The 13,392-nt window shown below is 39.4% G+C and overlaps 2 protein-coding genes across 3 annotated transcripts in view; one reads left to right on the forward strand and one right to left on the reverse strand.

Moving 5' to 3' along the window:
* LOC123962185 (C-Jun-amino-terminal kinase-interacting protein 1-like) overlaps positions 1-5,172 on the forward strand; it is a 25,935-nt gene extending 20,763 nt beyond the window's left edge. Inside the window, exons 10-12 of the mRNA XM_046038155.1 lie at positions 2,268-2,338; positions 2,586-2,684; positions 4,305-5,172. Coding sequence (XP_045894111.1) covers positions 2,268-2,338; positions 2,586-2,684; positions 4,305-4,377 — 243 coding nt within the window. The 3' untranslated portion in view covers positions 4,378-5,172. The remainder of the gene's footprint in view (positions 1-2,267; positions 2,339-2,585; positions 2,685-4,304) is intronic.
* Positions 5,173-9,528: 4,356 nt separating this feature from the next.
* Positions 9,529-13,392, reverse strand: part of cstpp1 (centriolar satellite-associated tubulin polyglutamylase complex regulator 1) — a 15,909-nt gene continuing 12,045 nt past the window's right edge. The window contains exons 8-10 of one of the 2 annotated variants that reach the window (XM_046038606.1): positions 10,265-10,328; positions 9,805-10,012; positions 9,529-9,774 (exon numbers count right to left, since the gene is read on the reverse strand). In XM_046038606.1, coding sequence (XP_045894562.1) covers positions 9,844-10,012; positions 10,265-10,328 — 233 coding nt within the window. In that variant the 3' untranslated portion in view covers positions 9,529-9,774; positions 9,805-9,843. Of the gene's footprint in view, positions 10,013-10,264; positions 10,329-13,392 lie in introns of both variants that reach the window. The other variant, XM_046038605.1, reaches the window with a different exon arrangement.

Genomic DNA, 13,392 nt, shown 5'->3' on the forward strand with positions numbered 1-13,392 from the left:
GATGATTCCTCACCGTTCGCATGATCAGGGACACCCCACGAGGCGAGATCTTGTGTGGAGGCCCAGACCGAGGGAGGTTGGCGGTGGTGTGGTGCTTCTTCCATTTCCTGATAACTGCACCGACAGTTGATCTTTTCTCTCCAAGTTGCTTTCCGATTCTCTTGTAGCCCATCCCAGCCTTGTGCAGATCAACAATCTTGTCCCTGATGTCCGTAGAAAGCTCTTCGGTCTTGCCCATGGTGGTGATGTTGGATGCTGGTTGTTTGGGTGTTGACAGGTGTCTTTTATACAGGTAACGAGGTGAGGCAGGTGTATTTGATGTAGATAATTGGTTGGGATTGGGGCTGTGTCTTAAAGAAAGACTAACTGGCTTGTAGGAGCCAGAATACTTGCTGTTTGGTAGGGGGTCATATACTTGTTTTTCCTCATCAGATGGTCATCAATTTTTATAAATTCATATGATGTGATTTTCTGGAATTTTCTTTGGGATTCTGTCTTTCACTGTTAGAATGTACATATGATTAAAATTGTAGATTGTAGCATTCTTTGTAAGTGGGCAAACCTGCAAAATCAGCAAGGGGTCAAATACTTATTTCCCCCACTGTATATTGTCTGCTATGTAGCAGAAGATGAGTTTAGATAAATCTGCCTGCTTTGACTCCAGTAAACGATTACCCGTCTTCCATCGCAGCTGCCACAGACACTCCCCCTACTGAACGTGCCAGGTGCGTGTTCTATGGAGGAGACTGGGCCAGATCTAGCAGAAAGTAATATGGTTTTAACACATTCCCGTGCAGGGAACATTGGTGGGGGCATCTTTATTCAGACAGGGCCAAAAGAAAAGCCATAGGACCTGATCATATGTTTTCCTGACACCCCAGTTTCCAGAGTTCATCATGAGCCAATTTCAACACAGACTCCCTGAATTTTACTACTTGGATAATCTGTTACCATGAGGCACCCATTTTATTACCAACAGTGCATAATAATAACCCAGAGAGAGTTATTTTGTACCTCCTCCTCAATTGGCAGTCACTGAAAGAGATCGGATTGCAGCATAAAATTGTGCAGTGGGGTCTGCAAAATGTTCATGCCCATTCCCAAAACAAGAACAGAGCACCCCCGTCACCTTCCTCTGAAAATGGTAACTGAAGCCTGGATGAAGGAATCAAGAGCAGCAGTGTCATCCAGGATAATAAATGGCCGCTTTCACCTCACTTCCCAAACCAAACCATCCGAAACAAAAGGCAAAAAACAATCAAGTTCACCAGGCAAAGCTTTTTCCTGCATCCAGTCATTTATTACGTAAACCGCAAACACATAGACACAGCCAGGCACGCACCTGTACCACAGCCCTATTCTGTCTAGACTCAGCCTTAAGAGCATAATGATCACCTTTCCAATACCCTTTTTAAGACAACAGTTAGAGAATACACACCACCTGCATTGGTACTCCCCTCAAAACAGTGAATGCGTAATTCCCCAAAGTTGCGCTTGTGCATTAAAACATAGTCATCTGCCATTCTGATCACTGATGATGATGATGGTATGGGATTTTCTGTCTGCTGGAAAGACAGTTTTGCCTGTTCAGTCTGATAATGCATTTTTTCCAACGCCAAGTGCTTTTAATCTCTGCTTTTTTCTTCATTTTGTCATACTCCTTCTGTTACATAATCAACTTGTTAATTTATTTGCTGCTCAAATGTTAAACTCCCGGTTGCCAAAAAAAACGGCTGAGACAATCCCTGCAAAAACAGGCAAAACAAGTCAAATCCCCTCTACCTAATCTGCCTCACAAAACACAACCAATCATTCAACTTATCTTTAACCCACTACTGTCCCCTGTAGCGCACAGCCTTCTAAAAGAACCCATTCAAGATGACGTCAGCTCATTCACAAGCCAGTTTAATGCCTTACCGATTGCGTAACGGACTGGTCGCCCCCCCCCCCCGATTCGTCATGACCTGGCTTGTGAGCCATGACAGAAAACTAACTTTAAACTGGAAGGTGTACAAGTTTATTACTTAACACAATACAATAACACAAAAACAGTACATACTACAGTTATCGGGTGTGCTAATCAGTGTTCTCAGCCGATGGATGAAGGTGTTGTATGATGTAGAACCCGGCCAAAGCCAACCAAACAAAAAAGTAATAATATTCCAGGTTCTATTCAGGTTTAGCTCTACTTAGCAGCCTTACACACACACACCAAGACATACGTATTTAACTCATTCACACTGTTTCTCTCTCTCTCTGTCTGTCAGGGGGACCAGTGTTTCCATTTCTTCCAGTTAAAGAACATCTCATTCTGTGGCTGTCATCCAAAACACAGCAAGTGAGTCAAACTGCTTTACAGGATTATTTGATCTAATCCCAGTCCCACAAGGCCCACATGAAACTATATTAAATTGTACCTTTTCTCACAGTCTGTTAAGTGACATTTCATTTTGATGCCAATGATGTAACGCTCACACATTTAAGCTTAGTGCTTGGTCTACTACAGCAGGTTGGCATCAATACATATTTGTAAATAAACCTCTAAACTGTAGATTTCCTGACTAATGCTGATTATTGCACTGCAGGTATTTTGGTTTCATCACCAAACACCCTGACCAACAGCGCTTTGCCTGTCACGTGATGATGTCAGAGACAACACTACATCCTCTGGCTGAGTCTGTAGGGTAAGAGCTATTATATCATATTCTATTCTGATTAATTTTCTGTTCTATGTTCTATACACATTTTTTGAATTGCCCCTAGTGGTATCTGTCCAAAATAGGGACTATTTTCTCAGTAGAAAGTAGTTCCAGTGAAAACAGTTGACAGTGTGTTCTGTGCATTATCCAGAGAAACTGGAAACTGCTGTTTTTAGAAGACACATTTTTCAGTGCTCTCAGCACTTCAAACTAACTTCCTTTCACCTCCAGCATATTGAGATGGAGGCACAAATCTCACAGATATCTCAAAACCTTCTCTCTAAAAAAGAAAGGGTTCATGAATCAACTTAAAAATATGTATTTTCATGGTAATATACCCATATTCAGACCAGAAACAGCAGAGCATTCTGGAAAATTATCACGGCTGCAACTATTTTATCTTTAGTTGTGACAATCGCAAAGTAAACTGTGATACACCATTCACAATACAGAGTAATCCACCAGTATCGAGAGCTTGCATGCATTTGATTGGCCAGCAAGCTGCCTTAGATTTTGATAGTTCTTGTCTAAACTGTGTGGGGAAAGTTTGAGCTGACGGTTGTGCTGGTGGAAAGGTCAGTCACCAGAGTCACTGGATATATCTGCTCAGGACCAGTGGTGGAAAGTAACTAATTAAAAAGTAAAATTTTGAGGAATTTGACCTTTATTTGAGTATCTCAGTTTTTTGCTACTTTATACTTGTACTCCATTACAGTTACAAGGGGAATACTGTATTTTTTTACTCCGTTTTCCTGTGATAACAGGATCATTTTCTCATGATGTCAAGATAACAAGCCATAGCTCAATATGTGGGTGAGCAGGTGTGTTTCTTTAGGATAATTTCATTAATGGTTAGCTTAGTTGGTAGAGCACAGGCTCATAACCCAAGGATTGTGTGTTCAGCTCCTGTTCTCAGTGTGTGTGTTTTTAATTCTCCTCTTTAGCAAAGTTGTTATGAAGAGATTCAGGGGAATCCAATCACACATTTACCGACAGCTATTTCAAAGGTTCTGAAATAGCTGTCAGGAAGTGTGTAAACGAATTTCCTCTGCTTGGGAATGATGGGGAAATGAAAAGTCCATAGGTTGATCGATGTGGACCAATCGTTGGGATGCACACAGTCCATCATGTGCTTTATTGTGAGCATGTGAGAACTTTGTTGAAGAGGATTATGAAAAAAATAAATAGAAAAAAAGTTGGTGTTCAGTAAGGATCAAAAACGCAACCATAAGACTGTGAGTCTTGCCAACTAAGCAAACCAGTGACACTATTAGCCTCACCGAATTACCATTAAGAAACGTTCCTGCCCTGTGTTAAATTACTGTTTTGTTATCTCGAGATCATGAGAAAATGATCCTGTTATCACGGGAAAACAACATTCGTTATCTCGAGATCTCCAGATAATTATCCCTTATCACAGGAAAACGGAGTAAAAAAAAAAATTGAATCGATAGCAGCTTAGGGCTTCCGTACTCCACAATGCTTTCCTCCACTATATTTATCATATATAATACTACAAAACAGATGTGTGCTGTCGTCTCTTGTGTTTTGTTATTACCTGTTTTCTAATCAAATGTATTAATACTCTTCTCTGGTGTCCCACAGGAGGGCATTCCAGCAGTATTACAAGGAACACATTGGCTACTCCTGTCCCACTGAAGACATCTTCATTGAATAACACCTCTCCTCCATCCACACTATGTACTGAATACTCACTATGTGCATGTAAGCCTGGTCTTACACCACAAACTGGACCACAGATATACATTCGTCAGAATACTTGCATGGTGGATTTCTTTTCATTGCTGCATCTAGTGATACAGCGAGCTTTTCCTTCCATTGGCCATGTCACGATATAAATACCTCTAAGGATGGATAGGATCACATGAGATGTCCCATACAGTGAGAACAAATGTAACATAGACCTCCCAAAACTCAAACACAAATATCTGATATTGATATATTTTATGGGCTAAAATTACTCATATGTAACTACATGTAAATATTGGATTATCGTATAGACAGCCTACAGGACTATGGAGTTAATTTACTGACAGAATGTTTATATAATCAATGTGAACCATTTGAGTCATGTATTAAAAAAACAAGTCATCAACATTGTTAGCAGCTATGTGAGGCTGTATTTAAGCACACCGGTGCTACTGCAAATGCTAATGTCAGCATGCTAACATGTGCATGATGACAATGTTCAGCAGGTAATGCTTGCCATGTCAGCAGCTAGCATTTGCTAATAAGCACTAAACACAGTACAGCTGAGGCCCATGGGAATGTCATTAGTTATGCAGGTCATGAACCAAACTGGATTAAAAGTCTGGGGCGGTTGAGACATCTCGTCTCAACATGGGGGTTCACTAAAGTCATTAAGATTCCTTCTTTGGTGGCCATAAATGTCAACAATATTTCATCACAGTTTATCCAATATTTGTCAAGATATTTTAGTCTGTAAAAAATGTTGGACCAACTGACACACCGCTAATGGGGCAAATTAAAAGACCAAACATTTGATGGTCACAGCTTCTAAAATTAGAGGATTTGCTGCTTTGCTCTTTCATGTCATTGTGAATTGAATGTGTTTTTAGATTTTCGGTCAGACAAGATAAGCAATTTGAAGATCACCTTGGGCTCTGGCAACTGTTTTTGGCATCCCTTAAGCCCACGATCAGGTAGTAAAATATAAAACTGCTTCCAACAATACTTAAATCTTTGATTTGTAGTCACATTTTATGTCACGGTATGATGAACGCACTTCAGAGAAAAGGAGCATAGCCCATAGCCCATTTTTATTGCTAGTGACTGATGATCACATGTGGTTAAACGTAAAGGACACTAAGTGCATTCTAAAAAGTTCTGAACCTTTAATTCCAGTTTGCAAACTTTTCTATTTAAAGGTGTGACAAGTATGTTGACTAAAATAAAAAAAAAAGATTGCACATTTAAAATCAAAGTATGCATGAATTTAACTAGTAGGAAAATTAGCGAAATGTACTTATGTAAGATTTGTATGCGATAGATCTATTCCTGTCTAAATTATGTGTGGGAGTGCAATGGAGTTACTTAACTACACTAATTCCGTTGACCAAAATGACATTCTAATGGAGAGTAGATGCATAGATCAGCCATATTGGTGGTCATGAACAGTGTGTTCACTTGGGTAAACAAGTGTAGCTACTGGGTCCAGTTCCAGATATTTCTCTGAGAATTAAGTGTTGTACGTCAAACCAGTTTCAGTTGAGACAAGCGTTTCATTTTTACATACGTATGTTGCAGAATACATTGGCCTGGAATCAAACCCATTTCACCTGCTTGGTAGGCAGATCTGCTAACCATAAACACGCACTTAAGCTATGAGAATCTAAAAACAAAGCTACACTGCATGTTTTTGAAAAGGAGGTAAATCTTCTGTCTTTAAATTAGCTTCATCCTTGACTTTACAATAAAGAAGGGCTTCTTATTTACAACAGTTTTCCCCTGCAGTTTAAAAGGTCGTGCTTTGAAGGAATATACAACAAAAAAATGGACTTGCTTGTTTCTTTGCACAGAAGACAGATAGATGTTTCCAAAAAATATATAAGTATAATTCTGAATCCTGTATCCCCCAGACTTGACAATCTACTGTTGAAGACCTTTGGAGTTGCTTTTAAGGTGCCTCATTTCTCTTTTTGCTGCTTGATGTTCCTTTTCTTCCAAATGTTGTTCCAAGTACAAATTCTTCATACAGAGTTTCTGTGGTTGAGCAATGACATACTTCCTTTAACTCTGTCAAGGCCCAGATGACACCGTGCAATTTACTGTGTGTGCAACACAACGGACTGGTGGGATGGTGGATCACTGTGCAGTCATGTCAGTCACTTTCAGCTCACACATTTTTCACATTGCCTGCTCAAATCTGGGACCAAGATTAGGGTCATATTTACTCCTCTTGAGATTCAGTTTTTTAGCTGAGATATTTTTAAAACTAAATTCTAACATTTGAATACTTATCTTCACAAACTGATCCACGCACTGCTCTCGTTGTGTACAGACAGAGAATACATTTTCTGATGTAGTTCCTCCCTGTTTTTACAGCCATTAGAAGCTGAGCTCCAGACTTAAAGCTGCAGCAATCTCCATTTTGAACAACAATGGATCAAATTTCTGTGTGCAATGTGAAATGAATCACTCACAGGGATGAAACCACTCCTGGTGATAACTATTACCTCCAGATTTCTAGCCTCTTTTAGCTCATTGTTTTGGTTTTCCAGCACACAAACAACGCTCTCGTCAACCTTGTTGTTTCTTGCAACAGCTTGGCAGCTATTTTCAGCTAAACGAGCTCAGATAAACCCACAGTCCGCTTCCTGCCCAGCACCAAACAGCAGACAGACAAAGTGAGCGACTATCAGATGAACATAGCGGAGCATTTAGCAGCTAAAAAGCAATTTTTCTTAGGAATTGGTGGAGACCAGAGCTAAAACGAAAGTGAGTAATGGATTTGTTTTTATCAACGTCATCCCGTGTCTGCTGAATGTGTAAAGAGACAAATATTTGCTTACCCATAAGATATGCTTTTATAATGTAATGTGTTTTCAGTTTGTCCTATTGCACCAAAATGTCCAAAAAATCAGTTAAAGCTGCTTTAAGAATCAGAATTCCAGCCAATCAGAATCTGCTTGTGAAGATGTAGCACAAGCAGTTTAACTATGATATAGATTTGAGCAGGTAAAGTGAACGGAAATGAAGCCTGAAATGTTGAAATGTTTTGTGTTCAAAAAACAGTGCCTATTTTTTTCTGGTGTAGTGATGACCGTCCTCGGTATTAACTGCTGTCACACCATTCAGTCTTTTAGTTTAGCACCGGGGACCAGGAGAAACACAATTTCGTTCCTCTATGTACTGTACTGCGCTGTATACAGATGAATGACAATAAAGTCTCTCTTATGACAATAAAGTCTCTACTGTCTACTACTCATATGAGTAGTCAATCATCGCTGGATATGACTTGGTACACCCAAGATGGCTGCTATGGAATGTTAAGGTGTGTCACTGGGTATATGCAGCTGGTATTGTTCTTCAGTCAGTGGTCCAATGCCGTTTGATTGATTACATATTTACTATAGAACTGGCCAACATTACACCAGTTTTCTGTGGATTGTAATGCAACATCTTGGTGAGATTTTCACTGTGAGTAGAAGTCATTATTAGGATTATGGCAGCATTAGTCCTTGCAGTATTCATATTCTTAAAAGATTTTTTTGCCCCATGATCTTGCTGCTTTCGTAGCCACGGAGCATAAAATGCTAAATATGTTCACATTTTCACATGAAAATGGTTAAAGGTACTGAATATCTATCTATAAAAAGCATGTAACTTCTGTCTGAAAATAGTGGTATTAGTCTCCAAAACCTGTATCACCCTTTACACAGGGCAAACCTTTTACTGACTAAAAATACCATTTCTTGCCTTCCAGACAGCCATCATCCTCCATTAATTTCAGAGCAGTTTCAAAACAATTCCCTCAACAATTTACACTGGCAAAATATAGAGACGATTAGTTCACTATGATGGATTGCAAAACAAGTTCAAGTCTCTGTTTGATATTCATACAGGGGTACATTAAAGTGAATGTCAGTGGCAACGTGGAAGAGAGGAGAACTCCTCATGGAGCGTAATGTCCACATGTTCTTTTCCATTCTTGTCATCTGAGGTCTGCCACAGGAAGTGGCTCTGATCCACCAGAAAGTGTCCTTTCTATGTATTTCTTTTGTGATTTTGACACCATGGGGATCTACTGTACATGACTCAAATCAATATAGGTGTATCCTGTATAGAGACTGTATGTATGTTTGTATAGGACTTATTATTGTATGCTGTTGGTTTGACCAAAACCTGGGTGTAACACCGCATGATATCAATGTTGTAAAACGGAGACGCACAGAAGATGCACAGACTGATGGTGATGATGTTGGTTCTTGTCAATAAATCATGTTTACAACTGCACTTAGAATACATGTTCTTAGTTTGGACCAAATGACCTTCCTTTATAGAAGGTAGTCAGTTGCCTACATTTTTATGATTTAAAGTTTGCTACTTTCAGGCCTACTGCTTTGTATGGATATGTTGGAAGACTAAACTTTGGCAGTTGTAAGAACCCTTGTTTTTTGTTTTTCAAAGATTCAAATGTTTATTTGTCACATACTCATATTTTAAATGTGTGCAGTGAAATGCAGAAGTGGCATACTCTAGAAGATGTGAGCAGTACAAAAATAAGGATTAGAAAACAAATATAAAGGCTAAAATCTCAAAGATATACAATTGTAAATAAATGTAATATGAGTATTAAAATGTGCAGATTACACAGTCTGGAGAAAAGTCATCATCCTCATGATCTGAGGAAAGAAACATGTTCTAATATGAAAGAATTTCATTACCAACGACTCATGCTTCACTGTATATGCTGTGCATTTCACAAATACTAAACTTAAATAAATAAATTAGCACTATAAATACAGTTGATGCTTGAGCTGTTCACTGTGCAAATTATGACCAGGCAGGAATTATTCCTTTAAAACTTCCTGTCATTGTGTTCAGAGTCCCTGTTCTTCAACTTGCTCAACACAACAGACTGAGAAACTGAGAACATTTACCTGCCGCTGCGATCAATGCTGGACGTTTTATCATACTTTTTACTTTCTTCAGGAAACTTGGTAAGCTATAAGTAAGGTTGGTTTGCTACTCATCAAGCATTTACAATCATTCCACATCAAACCCGGCAGGTTCCTATCTTTTATTCCTGTCCCTGTTAAACCACCAATGAAACCTGCAGCCACAATTTTACAGTTCCTACAACAACTTTATTAGTTAAGTTTTGGGGAGTTTTGGCATTTCATGTTGTTCAGTGGCCTCTCCAACATGACAACAGAATTACAGGGAAGATTGTATTGAGTATTAACTCTAGTGTGCTGATACTAAACTCAGTTATATATTTATTACCAGCTACAGAAAAAAGCCAACCAATACTGATGGGAACACAAACATTGTTTGGAGAGATCACAGTAAAGTTCAAAACACACTGCAGTGTAGCCGCATGTCACATGACCATGTGCAGACACGGGACTTGCACATCATCGTGACCACACAGCAGAGGTCAGTTTTCAGAGGAGTCCGTCTCTTCCGTGGAGCCGTCGCTTTCCACCTCCATCTTCCTCCTGTGGTGGATGTTCCTCCTCGGGGAGGCCTTCCTCTGCACCTCCTTCAGCCCCCCCACTGCACTGCCACTGCTGTTGCTGCTAGGACTCACTGAGATCTGAGCGATTCTGGACAGCACAGGACATGAAAATACATTTAGGGAGAAGAAGAGATGTGAGAAAAGAAGCAATTGAAAACAGAGAAGACAAAAAGTAAATAATAGAGAGGAGGGCAGTGAAATGAGAACAGCACAACAAAAGGAAAGAAAAATAAAAGCATGTTAAAATCTATTGGGCTGTTGTGATCCCAGTCACCCTGTACAGTACAGTACAGTTTGTATGTATGTGCCTGTTGATACAGGTGTGTGCGTGTGCTCTTACAGTTTGTCCAGTTCCTGGTCCATCTCTGGGTCAATGAGCAAGTCTGCCTTGCTGGGTAATGCTCCTGCAGACAGAGGGAAGAAAGAGAAGATTCAGGTTGGTTCAAGAGGTTCCATAATGCACACAAGCTGCTCATAGAGGTGGTGTGGCGCGGGAATTATGGAGACATTTGCGTACATCCTTATGTATTTTACCCCCACTCGATTTTTTCTTTCAAATCTCAATCAAAAAACAATTACTGTTAAAATGGTATGAATGGTCTAGATGTTCTGTGATTATTAGGGCTGTGCAATATGGCGATATATATAGTTTGACGATAGCAAAACGTCTATTGTTTAAAATGATGCTCTATCCTTTATTTCACTGTGTCGCAAATTCAACACTTTATGAGGGGACAACGCTTTGCACCGCTGTGAAGTTAGTTTTATGTTGGATATTTGCAGTGTTTTCCATTAATTAACTTAATTAGTCTAACTTAACAGTCTAATTTGTTCCGCCATAGTTTCAAAATGAAGCAAAAATATTTTTACACTTTTTATAACAACAATAACATCGCTAACGTATTTTACTCCGCTGCTGTAAGCTCGCACGCTCACACACTTTGGCATCCGACTCGAGACAACCACTTTTGTTTTTGAGGTAACTATGGTAGTGTTAACGGGTTTAAACAGCTTTGAAATGTTTACACAGTCACTTGTTTGTGACAACATGGTCAGCCAGCCGCATCTAAATTTGGAGTGCACATGTATTCAAGCCTTTATGGTAATGGCAGTAAACTGGAGCAGCTGACAGGCAGGTTAGCAACTTTATTCTTTCATTTTCTCTCTTTGCAAACACAAGTGTTGCAGTATGAGTCTTACCTGAAGAGACACTATGAAGTCTTAATTGCACGTGATATGAGAACCACATACAATATAATTGATCAAATTGCGTCGGACTTGGTGAATTTAACGCAAGGATACACATGTGACAACGTCCAGTTTTCAAAATAAGGTGTTAACACAACGTATATACAGTATGGAAATAACATTAATTGGATTATATTCACAGGAAGTATAAAACACGTTAAATGTGTCCATTAAAAGTTAAAAAGACAATTAAATGTTAGGGAAATTAATTACTTATTATTCCTTTATTTAGGGATGCTGTAAAACCATTAAATAAATATGTTGGCTTTTTTGCTGTGTCATCAAATTGTTTACTAGAGCACAAAATTGTTAAAATCTATAGATCTAGCCTATTTATTTTGCTTTCAAAGTGCACCAGATTAATGCATTAAACCCAAATGGCAAGTTAAGCACCAGAGGCTTTGTTGACGATGTGAAGCCGTTGCAGTTTGGTTGGGTTTAGGCACCACAAGTACTTGGTTGGGTTTAGGTACCGAAAGTACTTGGTTGGGTTTAGGTACCGAAAGTACTTGGTTGGGTTTAGATACCGAAAGGTAACCCTGTCAGGTAACGTTAAATGACCTGCCCACGGACATTCAGCTTACTTTCTAGTTCACCAAGATGTGCTGTTGTTTTAGCAGCAGGAGAGCTGTATCGCTGTCTGGAGCTGCTGTGCTGCTCTGGGACTGTCTCGTCCTCTCACATTTACTTTGCAGCAGTTAGTAGCAACAGTTTGCAAACCCACAGCCTAGCTAACATTAGTTACAGTACTTGCTGTGTCGCTGTATCATGGTATTTGTCCTGGTGTTGGATTTCTCCGGAATAGCTTATCCCACTTTTATGATGCAAAGAAAAATCACGAGTTCATAATAGTTAATTCAATTTACAAAAAATGTTCTATATCAGGATATGCATCATTATTGGGATATGAAATGACCTATATGAGATTAGTCTTATCGCACAGCCCAGAGATTACCAAAATGTACGTAATTGGGGACATGACCAGAAAATGTGCAGATAGTCAGGTGATAGTTTACATCGGTTACATTAAATCACTTCTGTCTGGAAAAATCTTAGCTAATTTTGTATTAGTGAAGTGGGCTCTGTTCAAAATCTTACATTGCAGCAGGTTGTGCCTGGCACATATCGAGGAGTTATGTACAAGGTCTAGTATGCGTCTTCATTGCTCGTCTGACATGGTAATCCTGAGGTCCTGGTCCCAGACAGCCATTAGAGAATCCAAACATGCTGGGTTTATTTTAAAAATGAGATTATACATAACTAAGAAGAGCCCCTTTTTGTTGGTGTCAAGTGTCAAGATGGAATCTATTACAGAATCTGGGGGGTGGTTAGTAAAGTGGGGGAATCGATTTTGTACAAAAAGCCAAATTTGAAAGTGGAATAGAGGAGTATTTGGCAAGTTTAATTTCACTGATAAGTCCGCAAACGAGGTAAAGACACCTTAATGATGAATATTGGAATGTGTTGAACAGCATTTAAAAAATGCAGTAGTACCACCATTTTTAGTGAGCGAAAATTTTTAACAGAGCTCAGTAGCCGATTTGGATATGAAGATTCCATATATCTAGGAACCTTCTCAAAGGGGAAGAGGAACTGGGGGAGCCCCTCGGCAAGTGAGTTAATGGAAAGGTATTCGCTTTTCCCAAGGTTAAGTTTGTAACCAAGTCTCTTTAACTGATCTAGGATGTTTAAGATAACAGGAAGGGAGGATGCTGGATTCGAAACATAGAGCAGAAGGTCATCTGCGTACAAGGAATTTTACAAAAATGATTAAACAACCTGAAAGAGGAGGCTCTTTCAGACTATTCAATCATTTTGTTGTGAGGCGTGCAGCATACAGTGCCATTCTAAGAATGTACCTGTACACCTGTACATTTCATACATTATGGAGAGCACGTTATATTTACTTCAAATGGCTAGGGGTTACCTGCAGTCTGTGAATAATCTTGTATGGAGTCTCAGGAATTGTTAGAACATGTATCAGAATCAGAAATACTTTATTGAGCCCCAAGGGGGAAATTCTTTTGTCACAGTTGCACACTTATCAAGGCATAAGGATTAAAAATAATAATAGAAAGTAGGTAGAATAAAGAATACATAAATATCCATCCATCCATCGTCAACCGCTTATCCTGTGTACAGGGTCGCGGGGGACTGGAGCCAAGCCCAGCTGCCATCGGGCGAAAGGCAGGGTACAACCTTGACAGGTCGCCAAACCAT

The sequence above is a fragment of the Micropterus dolomieu genome, linkage group LG22 (genome assembly GCF_021292245.1).
Source record: "Micropterus dolomieu isolate WLL.071019.BEF.003 ecotype Adirondacks linkage group LG22, ASM2129224v1, whole genome shotgun sequence".
Classification (NCBI taxonomy): domain Eukaryota; kingdom Metazoa; phylum Chordata; class Actinopteri; order Centrarchiformes; family Centrarchidae; genus Micropterus; species Micropterus dolomieu.